This window comes from Megalobrama amblycephala, linkage group LG17 (genome assembly GCF_018812025.1).
Source record: "Megalobrama amblycephala isolate DHTTF-2021 linkage group LG17, ASM1881202v1, whole genome shotgun sequence".
Taxonomy (NCBI): domain Eukaryota; kingdom Metazoa; phylum Chordata; class Actinopteri; order Cypriniformes; family Xenocyprididae; genus Megalobrama; species Megalobrama amblycephala.
In genome coordinates this window covers 11,748,532-11,765,913 of record NC_063060.1, presented here as the reverse complement: position 1 = coordinate 11,765,913, position 17,382 = coordinate 11,748,532, and the positions used below count along the sequence as shown (strand labels likewise).

Here is a 17,382-nt window from a genome sequence, read left to right as displayed (position 1 = left end):
AAAGCCCTTTGAAGCTGCACTAAAACTGTAATTTTGACCTTCAACCGTTTGGGCTCCACTGAAGTCCACTATGTGGAGAAAAATCCTGGAATGTTTTCATCAAAAACCTTAATTTCTTTTTGACTGAGGAAAGAAAGACATGAACATCTTGGATGACATGGGGGTGAGTAAATTATCAGAAAATTTTAATTTGAAAGTGAACTAATCCTTTAAATAGAAATTGCAAACGTCTTTTCGTATTGCTATCTGAGTGAAACGGCTTCTCAAATGAGAAATAATGCAGGACAGGCCACAGGACTTGATATAGTTCGTTGAGAATTAATTGGATCGTTGTTGTTTGCTAATTGCTGTGATCTCATGTGAGTGACAGGCTGCTGGACGAGAGGGATTATTGTCCCGCCTTAGTGCCAGTGGACACGTCATCAGAGAAGAGATGAGGGGAATGTTAATGTTTGTGATTAAAGATTACAAGAGCATATGGATTTAAATATATATATATATATAATGATGAGCAACGGATAAATCATTTATAATAAACTCTGCAATATTCCATAAAAAAATAGAAATGGTCAATTTTTTACTTTTTAGATTTTTCCCCTGCAAAAATAAATAAATAAAAACTCACATTTGTCTCCCATATAGTTGTAAAAGATCAATAATCTCACACACTGTGCTCAGATTTGCCATAATACTAGTCTGCAAATAAAAGTCAGAGATTATAATATGAACTCAAACATTTCTTATCAAAATCTTCCTAAGCTAAATTATCTACTATACTCATCACTTTAATATTATAGCTATCTATTTCATTTAAGGCATTTACATAACTGATATAAGGGCAACTTCTGAATTCCTTACGTGACACTTCACATTTGATGTGCTTCGTTGTAATTTTTTTTCTTATCAGTTAGGGTTTTATGTTACATCTAATGTTGTTAAATTAATATTTATTGCATACTTTAGTGTCATGTGTGTTATCATGATGTTTTGTGTTTGTGTGAATGAAACTGTGCATCTTTTATATATTAGTATTTACTTTCTCAGCTTGTGGAAAAGTTGCTTGAGATGAGTTTTGATTCATCATGTAACTTTCTCACAACCACCTGTTTTTTTGATGGTTGTCTGTGTATTACAAATGTACAAAATACATATTAGTAGTTCATAGGTTGTCATATTAACATTATATCGTTAATGAAACATGTTTTTTACTGTAAATTTAAGTTAAATCTGTAAAATATAAATCAGCTTTACAGAGAATGCAAAATGCAATTACCTTTGATAATTACTCATGATTCCCCTAGTGCCAAAGGATTTGTGCAGTCATGGCTTATATCTTGATATTCCGACAGGCCGCAGGGTTATGGAACTGCTGTTGGAGACAGGAGAATGAAATCATCCGAGGCTGGGGTTAGGAAGACTCTGAAATACCTGCAGCACCTGGGACTGCTACCAAAAACATCACACAAGGTGAGCAAGGTGTGTGTGTGTCCGAGGGCCGTGGTTTTGCCTCAGGACTGATATTTACATTGGGCATCATGTGGTGACCCAACACAGAAACAAAAATATTTATCATATAAAAGTAATCAAACATGAAATTAATATGAACTAGATAGGCTCAGTTATATACAGAATTATTAACATGACAGGCTGAATAGGAAAATTGACAATTTGGTATATTCATCTTTTAGTTTTAATCTGTTTTAAATGTTCATCCTGTGTAGGGGGCGGAGCTTCAGTATTATCGCCCTGGAGAAGCACGCCCTGCGACTGACTCCTCCCCTCCTGAGTTCATTCCAGAGGTGCCCTATCAATCAAAGTCTTACCCCGACCTCAGCCGATACCAGAGTGATGCGGCACAAGCTCCCCAGCAGCAAGAGGGGTTAGACCTGCTCGTGGCCGCTCTTCAGAAGTATCTTTCCAAGAACAAACCACCTCAGCCTGATCTGGGGGGAAGATCCAGAGCGGATCGGCTCTTCTTAAAAGATGGATCAACAAAATCTTCTGCCAGTGACTCTCTTACACCCGTGGATGGTATGATGTTATCTTCTCTTCCTTCTCTTCCTTCTTGCAACTGTTCACCTTTTCTGTCATCATTTACGTGTGTCATCTAAAACCTGTATGGCTTTCTGTGAAATGCAAAAAGAGATGTTTAACAGAATTTACATACAACAACAGTAGACAGTGACCCAAGTCTGTCAAGTACAAACCTGATTCCAAATAAGTTGGGACACTGTACAAATTGTGAATAAAAACAGAATGCAATGATGTGGAAGTTTCAAATTTCAATATTTTATTCAGAATATAACATATCACATATGACATATCAAATGTTTAAACTGAGAAAATGTATAATTTTAAGGGGAAAATAAGTTGATTTTAAATTTCATTGCATCAACACATCTCAAAAAAATTGGGACAAGGCCATGTTCACCACTGTGTGGCATCCCCTCTTCTTTTTATTACAGTCTGCAAACGTCTGGGGAATGAAGGAAAAAGTTGCTCAAGTTTAGGAATAGGAATGTTGTCCCATTCTTGTCTAATACAGGCTTCTAGTTGCTCAACTGTCTTAGGTCTTCTTTGTCACATCTTCCTCTTTATGATGCGCCAAATGTTTTCTATGGGTGAAAGATCTGGACTGCAGGTCCATTTCAGTACCTGGATCCTTCTACTACCCAGCCATGATGTTGTAATTGATGCAGTATGTGGTCTGGCATTGTCATGTTGGAAAATGCAAGGTCTTCCCTGAAAGAGACGACGTCTGGATGGGAGCATATGTTGTTCTAGAACTTGGATATACCTTTCAGCATTGATGGTGCCTTTCCAGATGTGTAAGCTGCCCATGCCACATGCACTCATGCAACCCCATACCATCAGAGACGCAGGCTTCTGCTCTGAGCGCTGATAACAACTTGGGTTGTCCTTGTCCTCTTTAGTCTGGATGACATGGAGTTCCAGTTTTCCAAAAAGAACTTCAAATTTTGATTCGTCTGACCACAGAGCAGTTTTCCACTTTAAATGAGCCTTGGCCCAGAGAAAACGCCTGCGCTTCTGGATCATGTTTAGATATGGCTTCTTTTTTGACCTATAGAGTTTTAGCCGGCAACGGCGAATGGCACGGTGGATTGTGTTCACTGACAATGTTTTCTGGAAGTATTCCTGAGCCCATGTTGTCATTTCCATTACAGTAGCATTCCTGTATGTGATGCAGTGCCGTCTAAGGGCCCGAAGATCACTGGCATCCAGTATGGTTTTCCGGCCTTGACCCTTACGCACAGAGATTGTTCCAGATTCTCTGAATCTTTGGATGATATTATGCACTGTAGATGATGATAACTTCAAACTCTTTGCAATTTTTCTCTGAGAAACTCCTTTCTGATATTGCTCCACTATTTTTCGCCGCAGCATTGGGGGAATTGGTGATCCTCTGCCCATCTTGACTTCTGAGAGACACTGCCACTCTGAGAGGCTCTTTTATACCCAATCATGTTGCCAACTGACCTAATAAGTTGCAAATTGGTCCTCCAGCTGTTCCTTATTTGTACATTTAACTTTTCCGGCCTCTTATTGCTACCTGTCCCAAACTTTTCCGGCCTCTTATTGCTACCTGTCCCAACTTTTTTGGAATGTGTAGCTCTCATGAAATCCAAAATGAGCCAATATTTGGCATGACATTTCAAAATGTCTCACTTTCAACATTTGATATGTTATCTACAGTATATTCTATTGTGAATAAAATATAAGTTTATGAGATTTGTAAATTATTGCATTCCTTTTTTATTCACAATTTGTACAGTGTCCCAACTTTTTTGGAATCGGATTTGTATTACAAAATATATATATATATTTTTTTACCTATATTATTTTAATGCAGTCTCTTGATTTAAGTAATGAGGTCCATTTTATGCAAGAAAATTTATTAAAAAATTTTTTAACAATTCTTTAAAGCTGCAGTCCGTAACATTTTTTGGTTAAAAATGATCCAAAATCAATTTTAAAGCAAGTACATAACCATCTCCTTACCTTAGCCCGATTCACAACGGTAAGCTTGTGATAATGTTTCCTAATTCGGGTGGTACTGGTGGGTTTCAGCGGGAAATTTGAGCATGTAGCATTCGTCTTTGCGTCATTACATCTGTTTACATTAAGAAGGAGTCCCAGCTAGTTGGCTATATCAAATGTGAGGATGCTGCAGGTGGTGGATCATTTATAGTCTTTTCTCACAGCAGCTGCAATAATTAAACTTATCATTTTGATGGTGGATTGTAATCCAGAAAGGTCCAAATGACAATCATCAGTCATTTGGAGATTCAGCCGTAGTCAAAAGCAAAAGACTTTGGACTGCGGAGTGGCTACAGAAATTGAAATCTACAGGTAACGCTAATGCAATGCTGATGTTGTTAACATTAAATATTTAAGAACAAAGTATAACAATAATAATAATTTGCATGGTTTGACATGATCCGAGCTAAGTGATTGTTAGATTTAATCACCATTGGCAGCGTGATTTATTGTAATGCTTTTTTCTCAGTTATTCAGAATAAAAGTGGCAGACATGTTACTTACAGACATGTTGTTCAGATGACATTTTCCGGTGAAAATCTTATTTTGGTCATACTTCCAAGACGTAGAATCTGTAATTCCGAAGTACAGTATCCACATCCACACATGACTGACAGCAAACATTAGATTCATCCGCGCTGAGGAGCTGTGCCGATGCACAACCCACGTAAAGATGATAATTCTGCAAATAACCGCAATTGCAGGTTTCAAACAGAGATGGCGACAAAGAGGCAAAACGTACGGACTGCGGCTTTAATATTTCTATGCAAAAGAAAGTTAAAGGTGCTCTAAGTGATCCTGGGTGGAGTAACTTCCTGTTGACGTTCGAAGTGTTGTCAAACAAAACAGAGGTTAGCTAGACCCTCCCTCCTCCTCCTCCTCCCCCCCCTCCCCTCCGTGTTTCCTGAAACAGTCATGAACGCGCATTTAAAATCATTCTTGTCGGTTATTGGCTGGAGCATGTTTATGATGTTTTGTGGTCCAGGCTGCACCAGTTTGTTTTTGTTGCCGTTTTCGGAGCTTGTGGCGACTACAGAGACCGCGTTTTTTTACAGTGTGTTCAGGGGACAGGGAGCTAGCGGATAGTGAGGAGATGTTTGCTGTATGTAACAAAAAATGTTTTGGCCTAAAAACACGTGACATCACTTAGAGCACCTTTAAGTCATTATTCATTTCAAATTTGCCATAAAAATGATGTGAAAAACTTTCTCACAGAATCCTTCATCTGGAAAGTTCTGCAGAATGTGGGAAGACACAGTGTGGATGTGAAGAGTCTAAAGGCAGCAGATCTGGATAAGCTTGCTGTTCTTATCGCAGACGCTCTGCAGGTGGTGGAACAGCAGGCAGGTCAGGGAGAGACGCCCAGAGACCTGGAGACACAGCAGCATCCCGAGGACGAGGCAGAAGACATGCAATATGAGGACCAGCATCCTGAGAGTTATGCAATGGATCAGACCCCTAAAGACAGTGCTCAGAAACAGAGGGAGGCGGATGAGGAAAGTTCATCTGTCACTCAAAAGACAGACCAAACCATCCTGCCTGTGACAGGTAACATCATCTGAAGCAAATCCAAGTCTTCACTGATACAGACAAACATGTATAACTATCATGATGTTTCTCTTACAGAGGGACAGACAGTAGAGGAGGAGAAGAGAACCATGGACAACAAGGTAGTACTAGTGTTAGTTGAAGGTCAGAAACATACTTTTTGCAAATACGCAAGACGTTTAATGTCCACTTTTCTGTAAATCTGCATAAAATGTATTCAGTTTTTAAAAAAATGTTGTTACACTTAAATAATATGCATAAAATGTTTACTAGCAGCTTAAAAGAAAATATTGCAACTAGCGAGCAAATAAAATTTACCTAGAGAAAAAAATTGAAATAACAATAAAATTGAAATAACAAAAAAAAAATCTTGGTCAGTCTAGTTTATTATTCTAAAAACCAGCTTGACAGTGTGTACCAGATTTTCATGCAGGGGACTGACTGAATGTTGAATTATTCTTCACTAAAATAAAAAGTATTTATTTTAAAACAAATATTATGCATTGAATTTTCCTTCATGTATGGATTTATATTCATCTTGTGTTTATTTCCTGTTTTAGCAGGAAGTGGGCTTTTTAGGAAAGTTGCTGGAGTATCTGGATAAAACCTCCAGCCCAGATACAGAGCCTGTTGATAAGGGCCGGGGAGTGTCTGTAGAGACGGTTCGTAGCCGAACAACACACCGGGAGGTGGGGATGCAGAAAAAGGCCATAGAGAGAGTGGAGGAGGTAGAGGGCTGGGTGCAGGCAGCAGCTATAGCGCCTTCCTCTGGCCTGAAGGAAAACCCTGCTCCACACCGCAAGAACATGAAAGTAGAGGATCTTCAGTTGGATGTTCAGAGCAACGCTAAAAATGACATCTACGGATACATTATTACTGACACAGAGTAAGACCCTCTCTCTCTCCCTTATTTCTCTTTCAATTAAATTCAGTGTGTTTTAATGGCCTGTTCTCCACACATTATTGACAAAGCATTCAATCAGTACAAGAGCAATACTGTTAAAATATCAAATATAGGCATTTATGAACATTGGGGAAAATTCACACAACATGCCTGCATTTATGTGATCAATAATACAGGATGAAATGATATACTGTGAAATATTGTTACAGTTTAAAATAACTCTTTTCTGTTTAAAATGTAATAATTCCTGGACTGGCAAACCTGAATTTTTCAGTAGTCATTATATTCCAGTCTTCAGTGTCACATGATCCTTTGGAAATCATTCTAACATGCTTATTTGATGCTCAAGTAACATTATTATTATAATTAATAATTATTATAATTCTTAATTATTATAATTATTATAATTCTTTGAACAGAATCAAAAGCTTTCCAAGATCTCTTTTAAAATTTCTCTTTCTCTCTGGTTCAGGAATCTTTCCACTGATAGGGGTTTGCGTCTGATGGAGTTGCTGGCTCGTAAAGCGAAGATTCAAATGACGGATTTCTCAGAGCTCTCGTGAGTCATGATTGTGTGTGTTTGTGCAGGTGTGCCTCCTTCGATTCATGTATGTTATTAATATTCCTTAAATCAGGATAACTTGCAAAAAAGAAAGCCACAATGGGTTTAAAAAGTTGAGTAAAGTATATCTATTTTTATGTTTGTATCTTGCTCTTTTTGTGAACAATTCATGTTTTATATTTAAAAAAAAAACACACACACACATTTTGACTGCATCATTTTTCATTAAAATACCATAACTTGATCTTTTGGTGAAACAACAGATTTCTCTTTGTTGGTGTATGCCGCACTTCTCAAATTATTTAGTCTGCTTAAACCCCACCCACCATCAAATCAATGACCAATGAATAGAACCAAGTCCCTGCACTACATTTTTGTCTTTTTTCACTTGGATGCAGTGCCTAAAACTAACTTTTTGCCACACCTGCCAATGGCCAGTAACTTAAGAAAATGTACTGGCCATGAAACTTTTTTTTTTTTTTTTTTTTTGCAAAAACAGGCAGTAATGACACCAACATATTATAGATTCCAGTGAAAATTCTCAATTCTCTATTCCAGTTTTGATATCACAGCTAAAGCTACTAGCATAACATATATAAATGTAAAACATTATTAAATTCATGTAAACAGTCAGTAATAAAATAAGAACAAATAGTCAAATTACAAGCAAAAGCAAAAAGTACAGAAATTTAAAGTAAGCAAATTTAAAATAACTGCATATCTTCACTGTATAAATTAAACATCCTTATTAATCAATCCTTATTAAAGTTACAAAAGTTATTCAGTCAAGAGCAGTGAGTGAATTTTCTTTTGTCCTTTGTTTGATTAACATTAAAAACAGACAGCAGAAGGAATATTAGGCTGCTGTCACATTAAGACTGAATGCATGTATCCAGGGTGCGATTTGTGAAAAAACCATAGGGGGGATGTTTTGAATTTTTATTTTATTTTTTTATTTTTTTTTGAAAATTTGTTAAAATATACTATAGATACTAAAAATATAGTATACTAAATTTACTATTTTTTGCAGCTGTTACAGAAACATTTTTAAGTATTACCCAAAAATGAAAATTTGATGTTTATCTGCTTACCCCCAGGGCATCCTAGATGTAGGTGACTTTGTTTCTTCAGTAGAGCACAAATGATGATTTTTAACTTCAACCAGACGTATAGTGCATGTTGGTGGGAACTTCATCTATAAGAGTAAAAAAAACATGCACAGACAAATCCAAATTAAACCATGTCTTAGGACATCAATGTGTCATCACAAGCTGCAGGGTTTAATTTGGATTTGTCTGTGCATGTTTTTTTGTCTCTTATATACGAAGTTCCCACTGACATGCATTATACGACTGACAGACCGCAACGGTTGGAGTTAAAAATCATCATTTGTGTTCTACTGAAGAAACAAAGTCACCTATCTTGGATGCCCTGGGGGTAAGCAGATAAACATCAAATTTTCATTTTTGGGTGAACTATCCCTTTAAGCTTCAGACAGGTATAGGGTCTAAGAATAATTTAATGGATGACTGTTTGGTTTTAAATGTGCCAATAGTATTTATTAATTTTATGGTTAAAACACTATCTGAGGGTATATTTAGTGTTTTTGGACACCAACATGGTTCCTCAAAATTAAGCTGTTGTGTGTTTGTGTATTTGTATAGTGTTGTTAGTCCAGCTGTGACGTTTCAGGTCCGTCCAAACGCTCAGAATATCACAACAACGGATGTGGCTAATGTAGCAGGTTAGTTTAGTAAGAGTTAACTAATTACATGATATACAAGATCCAAGAAGCTCTTTCATGAATGTTTCTGTTCAGACTTATGAGATCTCCTCTGATTCTGATTCTTCAGTCCATCAAAAAGGTGAACTGGAGAAAGAAGCGGAAGTCAAGATTGTGGAGGCTGGAGTCACTGATGTAAGATTCTTTCTACTTTTGTCCATCTCATTGTCACCTCTTTCCAGGTTAATACTTAAACAGAATAAAATACAATTCTGTAATGTATCAAATATAATGTATAAAAACTATTGTTAATCAAATCACTGTAAAAATGAAAATTGAGGCACCATTTGGGGTTCCTCAGATCACCACACTGGTGGAACCATATGGAGAAATTTAAAAAACACCAGTTCTCTAAAGAACTTGCAAAATGAAGCCCATAAGTCCTGTAAGAACTCTGAAGACTGTCAATGGTTTACCTAATAAAATCATAAGAAGGTTTTGAGGCAGAGACTTTAGAAAATGAATGCACTTTCAAATTTCTATCACCTGAAAGAAATGTATTTTATCTCATCTTTCTCTTTCTCTTTAGAGGAGTAAACTGAATCAGATTCCCACCAAGTACAGTCGCTCTGAGTCTATGAAGTTTCTGATTCTGACTGTGATTTCTATCATCTGCATCACTGGAGTGTTGCTGGCGTCCAGTGTGGTCTACTGTCTGCGTCACCGCTCTCATCACAAACTCAAAGAGAAGCTCACCAACCTTGGCTCTGACACCACCACTGATGCCACTGCTACCTACCAGGTACCAAAGAGTGTGTGTGTGTGTGTGTTGGTAGAGCTGTTTGTTTGAGATTTTCTTTGATATATGAAATTTCAATCTTTCTCTAGGAACTGTGTAGGCAGCGAATGGCAGTGAAGCCTCCTGTAGAGAAGCCGGATCCTATTCATTCTTCTCGTATAAATAGCGTGTCATCTCAGTTGAGCGACGGCCCAATACCGAGCCCCTCTGCTCGCACTAGCACCTCCTCCTGGAGCGAAGAGCCCGCTCACTCCAACATGGACATCTCGACTGGTCACATGATACTGGTACATGCGCAAACAAACACACACCACGAAAGTTTGAAAATGCAATACAGGTGCATTTTGTCTCATACGGTGGCTGTAATGAACCGCCCAATCACGAGGAATAGAACAAAACAATCTTTTAATTATAATAAATCCACTATGGAAAACACTGGAGAATAATAGGGAGTCAAAATAGCACAACCACACTAAACATCGATGACACGGAACAATGAACTGAGGAAACAAAGGGCTTAAAAACTGTGTCCTGTGTTTTTAAGTCCTTTGTTTCCTCAGTTCATTGTTCCGCGTCGATGTTTAGTGTGTTTGTGCTAGTTTGACTCCCATGACGTAACTAAATAAACAACAGGTCAACATAATTACTAACTAAGGGAACAAACTGGCACACACTAGAAAACTAAGTCAGCTAACAATGACAAGGAACACAGGCAAACAGGAACAGGGAAAACAGAACCAAAACACAATGAAAACATACCAAAACAGAGCATAAACGTTACACATTTATTCAATGCCATGGTGCCATGGTGTCATGGCAAAGTTAAAATCTTCACTCACAAATATAAACTTAAAATTATACCTTAAAATTAAAAAAAAAATTTTTTTTGTAATTTATTACATTTTTTAAAGAAGTCTCTTATGCTCACTAAGGTTGTATTTATTTGATCAAAAATACAGAAAAACAGTAATAGTAATACAATATAAAAATAACTATTTTCTATTTGAAAAAAAATAAAATCTGAATTTTCAGCATCACATTCTTCAGTGCCATATGATCTTTAAGAAATCATTCAAATACCTGATTTGATGCTCAAAGAAGCATTTCTTATTATTAGCAATGTTAAAAACAGTTGTGCTGCTTAGTATTTTTGTGGAAACCATTATACTTTTTTTTCATGGTTCCTTGATGAATAGAACGTTCAGAAGAACAGCATATATAAAAATAGAATTCTTTTGTAACATTGTAAATGTCTTTACTGTCAATTTTAATCAATTTAATGCACCTTAAATAAAAGTATTAATTTCTTTAAAAAAAAACAAAAAAACGTATTGACCCCAAACTTTTGAACGGTTGGGTCATTTTCCATTTCATTACAGGGTTAATGGTTAAAGGCAAGACATGCATAAACATCCTGTATGTTCCTCTATGTACACTTGTAGGCATATATGGAAGACCACCTGAAAAATAAGAATCGTTTGGAGTCAGAGTGGGAGGCTCTCTGTGCGTACCAGGCCGAGCCCAATGCCACCACCATCGGCCAGAGAGACGGCAACGTCAAGAAAAACCGCATAAGCACAGTCATAGCCTGTGAGTCATACATATTTATTTATGTTCTGTAACCATTGGTGTATTAATGCATTTCCATACTGTAATTGAGCTTTTCAGATTTGAAAATAAGATCTGTGTTTTTTGTTTAGATGATCATTGCAGAATAACTCTGAAGGTGGAGAACAATCAAGGCAACTCGGACTACATCAATGCCAGCCCAATCGTGAGCAGAAAGCAACAAACTATAGCTCAAACTGCACCATACACACTATAGTGCAGACCACACACTACATCACAAACTGGATAAACCACTAGGTGTAGGAAACTTGAACCCAGGTTGCTCCAGGGTGACTGCAAATGTAGAAAATACTTAGCGTAAATTACTTTAAATAGAAGGCATTGATTAACTGTCTGTGGACCAGTTAATGCAAACAACTGAGACCTGCTTTATTACAACTGTGCCCTTAAGGAAGACACTTAACTGTAGGTTACTCAGCGCTATTTGCCATCGCAGTTAACGTTATTCTATTACGCTGTTCGAAATCGAATACACTACACTGTAAACTCTAACACTCAAAATAATTAATTGGTTTGAGTAGGGCAAACTCAAATTAAACAAATTAGTTCAATCAAATTACGTTTTATGAGTATTTAGAACTTTCGTTTTCGTTTGAGTTCACGAAACTGACACATTTTAAGTAATCTGAATTTTTTTCACTGTTTTGAGATATGACAATCTTAAATTTACCTGAAACTGGGCTATTTTCCAGCATGCTTTCCCATGGCACTCGAAAGGGCGATTAAATGCTTAAATTAAGTGTTATATGATGTTTTTGTGCAAGATTAATGTTAAGTGGGAGATTTAGTCGTTTTTAATGTAATGTTTCTGTTATGTGTTTTTTTTGGGGGGGGATTACTATCATGGTGACAAGTGGAGCATGAGCTTGGTTTGGGAACAGGTATATGTTGAATGTTCTGTATTGCTGAACTCTTTCAGCAATTGCTATGCTATGCTAATGTTATTGGAGTATTATATTACCAGTTAGCATTGGCTGAATTGGCTAGTTATAGTTTTATTGAGATTACATGATAATTTTAAGTTAAATGTAAGAATTAACTTATTCAAATTTTTCAATTTAAAGGTGCCCTAGAACTTTTTTCTAAAAGATGTAATATAAGTCTAAGGTGTCCCCTGAATGTGTCTGTGAAGTTTCAGCTCAAAATACCCAATACATTTTTTTTAATTCATTTTTTTAACTGCCTATTTTGGGGCATAATTAGAAATGAGCCGATTCAGGGTGTGTGGCCCTTTAAATCTCGTGCTCCACACCCCAAGAGCTCGCGCTTGCCTTAAACAACATAAAAAAAGTTCAAACAGCTAATATAACCCTCAAAATGGATCTTTACAAAGTGTTCATCATGCAGTATGTCTAATCGCGTAAGTACAGTGTTTATTTTGATGTTTACATTGATTCTGAATAAGTTTGAGGCTATGCTCCGTGGCTAACAGCTAATGCTACACTGTTGGAGAGATTTATAAAGAATGAAGTTGTGTTCATGAATTATACAGACTGTAAGTGTTTTAAAATGAAAATAGCGACGGCTCTTGTCTCCATGAATACAGTAAGAAACGATGGTAACTTTAACCACATTTAACAGTACATTAGCAACATGCTAACGAAACATTTAGAAAGACAATTTACAAATATCACTAAAAATATCATGTAATCATGGATCATGTGAGTTATTATTGCTCCATCTGCCATTTTTTGCTATTGTCCTTGCTTGCTTACCTAGTCTGATGATTCAGCTGTGCACATCCAGATGTTACTGGCTGCCCTTGTCTAATGCCTTTCATAATGTTGGGAACATGGGCTGGCATATGCAAATATTGGGGGCGTACACCCCGACTGTTATGTAACAGTTGGTGTTATGTTGAGATTCGCCTGTTCTTCGGAGGTCTTTTAAACAAATGAGATTTATATAAGAAGGAGGAAACAATGGAGTTTGAGACTCACTGTATGTCTTTTCCATGTACTGAACTCTTGTTATTTAACCATGCCGAGGTAAATTCAATTTTTGAATCTAGGGCACCTTTAAGAGCAATTAAAATGTATGAGTACAAAATTTAGATCTGCCAGTTCTGCTTACTGAAACACTGAACTTCTTTACTTAAAAAAATGTATGTAACTGATTACCTCAACCTGAATACATTTTGCCAACTTATTCGTGTTAACAGTGTACTATATAGTATGCGAAAAATAATACACCAACAAAGTATGTCAGAATGCATAGTATTTGGCGATAAATGACATACTACTTCTGCTGAGATTCTGAAGAGTGCATTCGAAGAACACTTTTCTATCCCATGAGGCTACGGGAGAGGATTTTGTGAATGGCAGTGAAGCAACACAACTGATGCCGTAGATCACGTGACAGTGACAACATGGCAATGTAGTTCATCTGAATTTCATTCATACTACCCATATTCATATTCTATATAGAACATACTTTTTTAAAGAGTTCTAAACCAAATGTAGTACCTAAACAGTATGAGATTTCGGACACAGCATTAGTATTATCAACAGAAAATTCAGCAGTCAGCCTAACACTCAGAACTAACCTGCAATATGAGAAATTGCACTGTACAAATTGTGTGCAGCACTGATGTTATGGGCAGCATTAGCTCATTTGCATGAGTGAATTGTGATTCAGACTGTGCATGCAAATAAATGGCACAGTTCATTCTTTGTGTTTTGTTTGCCCATTCTGCAGTATTATTTACATATATCTTATTTAAACCACATACAGCCATGTGTGTACACATGTGTGTTTTCTCTCTCTCAGATGGATCATGACCCTCGTAACCCCGCGTACATCGCCACTCAGGGCCCGCTGCCCTCCACCGTGGCTGACTTCTGGCAGGTAAACTGAATTATTTGTTTGTTATCTGACATAGATGGTTTGTGTTGTCATGTCGGAGAGTGTGGTTGTGTGTTCTCTAGCACAAGGTCTGTGTGTGTGTGTTGTATTGCAGATGGTCAGGAAGAGTGTGTACAGTATGTGTCTGTGTAATGTGTGTGTTCTCTTGCAGATGGTCATGCAGTGTGTGTGTAACATTGTTTGTGTTCTCGTACAGATGGTCTGGGAGAGCGGGTGTGTGGTGATTGTCATGTTGACTCCTCTCTCTGAGAACGGTGTGAAACAGTGTTACCACTACTGGCCCGACGAAGGCTCCAACCTCTATCACATTTATGAGGTACCGTAAACACAAATATTCTCCTCAAAGAGTAAGGGTGACTGCTTGTGGGGTTTTGTTCTGCTGTTTTGGAGGTAGAATACAAAAGTGATGGCAGTGAATACAAAATCGCATGAAAAGAGACTGGATTTGATCCAACCAGGTGCCAGAAAGCAGTTTTCTGATGTTTCATGAGTTCACATTTACATATAATTAAGTAGAGTAAAGGATAAGCGTATTTGCCGTGCTGTCCGGGGGTGGGGAGCTCCGAGCTCGGAATTTTGGCCCAAACCCAGAGTACTCCCCCCGGTTGTGGTAAGAACAGATAGAACTAGAAGTGAGGAGATGGGGTGGAGGAGGGATGCTGATAAACAGTCAAACGTCAAAACCTCTTGTCATTGGTTGAGTTTATTAACTCCACTTGTGCTAATTAGGTTAATTATCTGAATATGCACCTCCTGAAATTTGTTAATAAAACATCATCAAGTTAGCACATTTATATAAATGCTTTTTATTTCTCAATTCATCTCAATATACTGGTGCAATAAACAGACATGGATTGTGGATTAAATATACACAATAAAAATGTCTCGTGCTAACTTGCTAAAATGTCCAAAAAATGTTTTCTGGAACCTGGTATGGATCAAATCCAGTGATCCTTTTTTTTCTTGGTATTTTTGATCATGTGTTTTTGTATTCACTGCCATTACGTTGTCTTGTGGATGATTATAAATATGACATATGCTTGGAACAGATTAATATATAACTAAGTAAAGAATATATTAAAAAATAAATAATGTATTGTAAGTAAAACATGTAAATAATTTAACATAACTGCATCAATACAAGAGGGAAACGGGTGAAATTATAGGCTATGAATAAAACAAATTGTTTCAAAATGTTTACGATTATTGTCTTAAATGCAAAGGCACTAGTTAGCTCACTATTTTGCAATTTACAGTTATTATTGAGTAAATTCATATTGTAAAATTAATGTGTGATTATTTGCCATAATATGATATGATATTTGATATGATAATTGATATGATAATTATGATGCCATAAAATTATTATAAAAAAAAAAAAAAAAACAGGACAGTGCATTTAAAAACAAGCAGTTTTCATCATGAGTCTCATTCCTTGTAGAGGCATAACATATTGCTTGCTTTTTAAATTTTAAGATTGTTTTAATACAAAGTGTAATTTTTAGACTTAAAAGGATAGTTCATCAAAAAATGAAAATGCTATCATCATTTACTCATACTCATGTCCTTTAAAAAATGTGAGTTTATTTCTTCTGGAACACAAAAGAAGATATTTTGAGAAATGTCTCAAAGTGGAGTATCCCTTTAAGGTCTCATGTAAAAAATAACTGCAATTTAATGCAAATGCAGAACACAAAACAGTGACTATATTCCTTTATTCTGCCCTCTGTATCTAGTGATATTTGCACTGCTGTGTGTGGTGCTGTTAGGTATAAAGACATTACTCTTTTTTTCCTCATATGTGTGTTTGTGTAGGTGAATCTGGTTTCTGAGCATGTGTGGTGTGACGACTTCCTGGTTCGGAGCTTTTACTTGAAAAACATGCAGACTAATGAGACTCGTACAGTCACACAGTTCCATTATCACACTTGGCTGAACGACCGAACGCCCGAAACCAGCCAAACCCTGCTCGACTTCCGCAGGTGCGCCTATGAGAGCGTGTGCACGTGTTGTTTGGGTATTGTGCGAGCGTGTGTGTGTGTGTGTGTGTGTCAGCTCCTGAGCGGTTGCCAGTGTCATTTTTGTGGTCGTGCAGCTAGTTCACTGGCTCCAGTTGCATAGTCACAAAAGTGATCATTGACAACTGCGACTCTGCATCCAACTGCACCCTGGGATACCAGCCCACTCCCTCAACATCTCTCCTCCCTCAATCTTTGTTCAACCTTTCTGCCTGCTAATCTCTGACCTATGATTTCCTCCTTTACTTCCCCTCTTACACATAATTCTCTGCGTACCTCTGTTCTCTCGGTCTTTCTTATGTTTTCAGTTTTTCTCCAGTCAGAATTGTTGTGTTTCGTTCCTGGTCCCGCCCCTGTTATTGCTGATCTGCACAAAACCAGCAGCAGTGTTTATGAGTGTAAACCAGTAACATGCCTGAAGCTAATGTGACTGTGTGTGTGTGTTTGTGTGGGTCAGGTTTTGTCTATTGTCCTGATCAAAACAGCTTAGTAAATAGATTAATTAATTAAAAAGTAATGAATGAATGAATAGAATAATGTTCAAATGAAAAATAAAAGAATGCAGAGAGGTTTGTATCAGAGTTAGGCTGAGTTGGGATAGAAAATATTGTTAGCTTAGTACAGTATAAAAACAATAGAAGACAATGGAAAGTCTTCAACATGACAGATCCAAACAAACATCTATGAGTGATTTGTCCTGCATAATTAATCTTATTTCATCCCCAAATCTTTTATAATAATCTTTATGTCAAAACTTAAATCTCTTTTTTTACACTAGTGTTCAAAAGTTTGGGGTCAGTAAGATTTTTGAGAAATCCTTTTTTTTATCAAGGACACATTAAATTAATCAAACGTGACAAAGACATTTTATAATGTTACAAAAGATTTCATTTCAAATAAATGCTGTTCTTTTAATATTTCTATTCATCAAAGAATGAATCAATGAATCATGGTTTCCACAAAATATTAGTGTTAGTTCACCCCGAAATAAAAATTCTGTCATCAATTACTCACCCCACTTTTGTTCAACTTAAGATCAACACAAATTAAGATCTTTTTGAGATTTCCTTCCATAGACTGTCTTTGCAAATAGAACTTTGATGCTTCAAAAAGTTCATTAAGTGATCAGAAAACTAATCCATATGAATCGAGCGGTTCAGACCAAATTTTCTTTCGCTTTATATGATGAACAAATTTAATTTAGGCTTTTATGTTACTTGCATATAAACATTGATCAGCGAACATAAACAGAAGCTCAACCTATAATGACGCACA

The 17,382-nt window shown here is 36.8% G+C and overlaps 1 protein-coding gene across 3 annotated transcripts in view; it reads left to right on the top strand.

Moving 5' to 3' along the window:
- The window catches only part of slco5a1b (solute carrier organic anion transporter family member 5A1b), a 29,444-nt gene that overhangs the window by 7,091 nt on the left and 4,971 nt on the right, over positions 1 to 17,382 (top strand). For 2 of the 3 annotated variants that reach the window (XM_048164006.1, XM_048164007.1), the window contains 15 exons: positions 1,350 to 1,467; positions 1,722 to 2,031; positions 5,275 to 5,607; positions 5,686 to 5,729; positions 6,168 to 6,493; positions 6,984 to 7,070; positions 8,738 to 8,817; positions 8,927 to 8,991; positions 9,386 to 9,598; positions 9,685 to 9,882; positions 11,038 to 11,185; positions 11,296 to 11,369; positions 13,994 to 14,071; positions 14,286 to 14,405; positions 15,905 to 16,071. In XM_048164006.1, coding sequence (XP_048019963.1) covers positions 1,350 to 1,467; positions 1,722 to 2,031; positions 5,275 to 5,607; positions 5,686 to 5,729; positions 6,168 to 6,493; positions 6,984 to 7,070; positions 8,738 to 8,817; positions 8,927 to 8,991; positions 9,386 to 9,598; positions 9,685 to 9,882; positions 11,038 to 11,185; positions 11,296 to 11,369; positions 13,994 to 14,071; positions 14,286 to 14,405; positions 15,905 to 16,071 — 2,361 coding nt within the window. The remainder of the gene's footprint in view (positions 1 to 1,349; positions 1,468 to 1,721; positions 2,032 to 5,274; positions 5,608 to 5,685; positions 5,730 to 6,167; positions 6,494 to 6,983; positions 7,071 to 8,737; positions 8,818 to 8,926; positions 8,992 to 9,385; positions 9,599 to 9,684; positions 9,883 to 11,037; positions 11,186 to 11,295; positions 11,370 to 13,993; positions 14,072 to 14,285; positions 14,406 to 15,904; positions 16,072 to 17,382) is intronic. The other variant, XM_048164008.1, reaches the window with a different exon arrangement.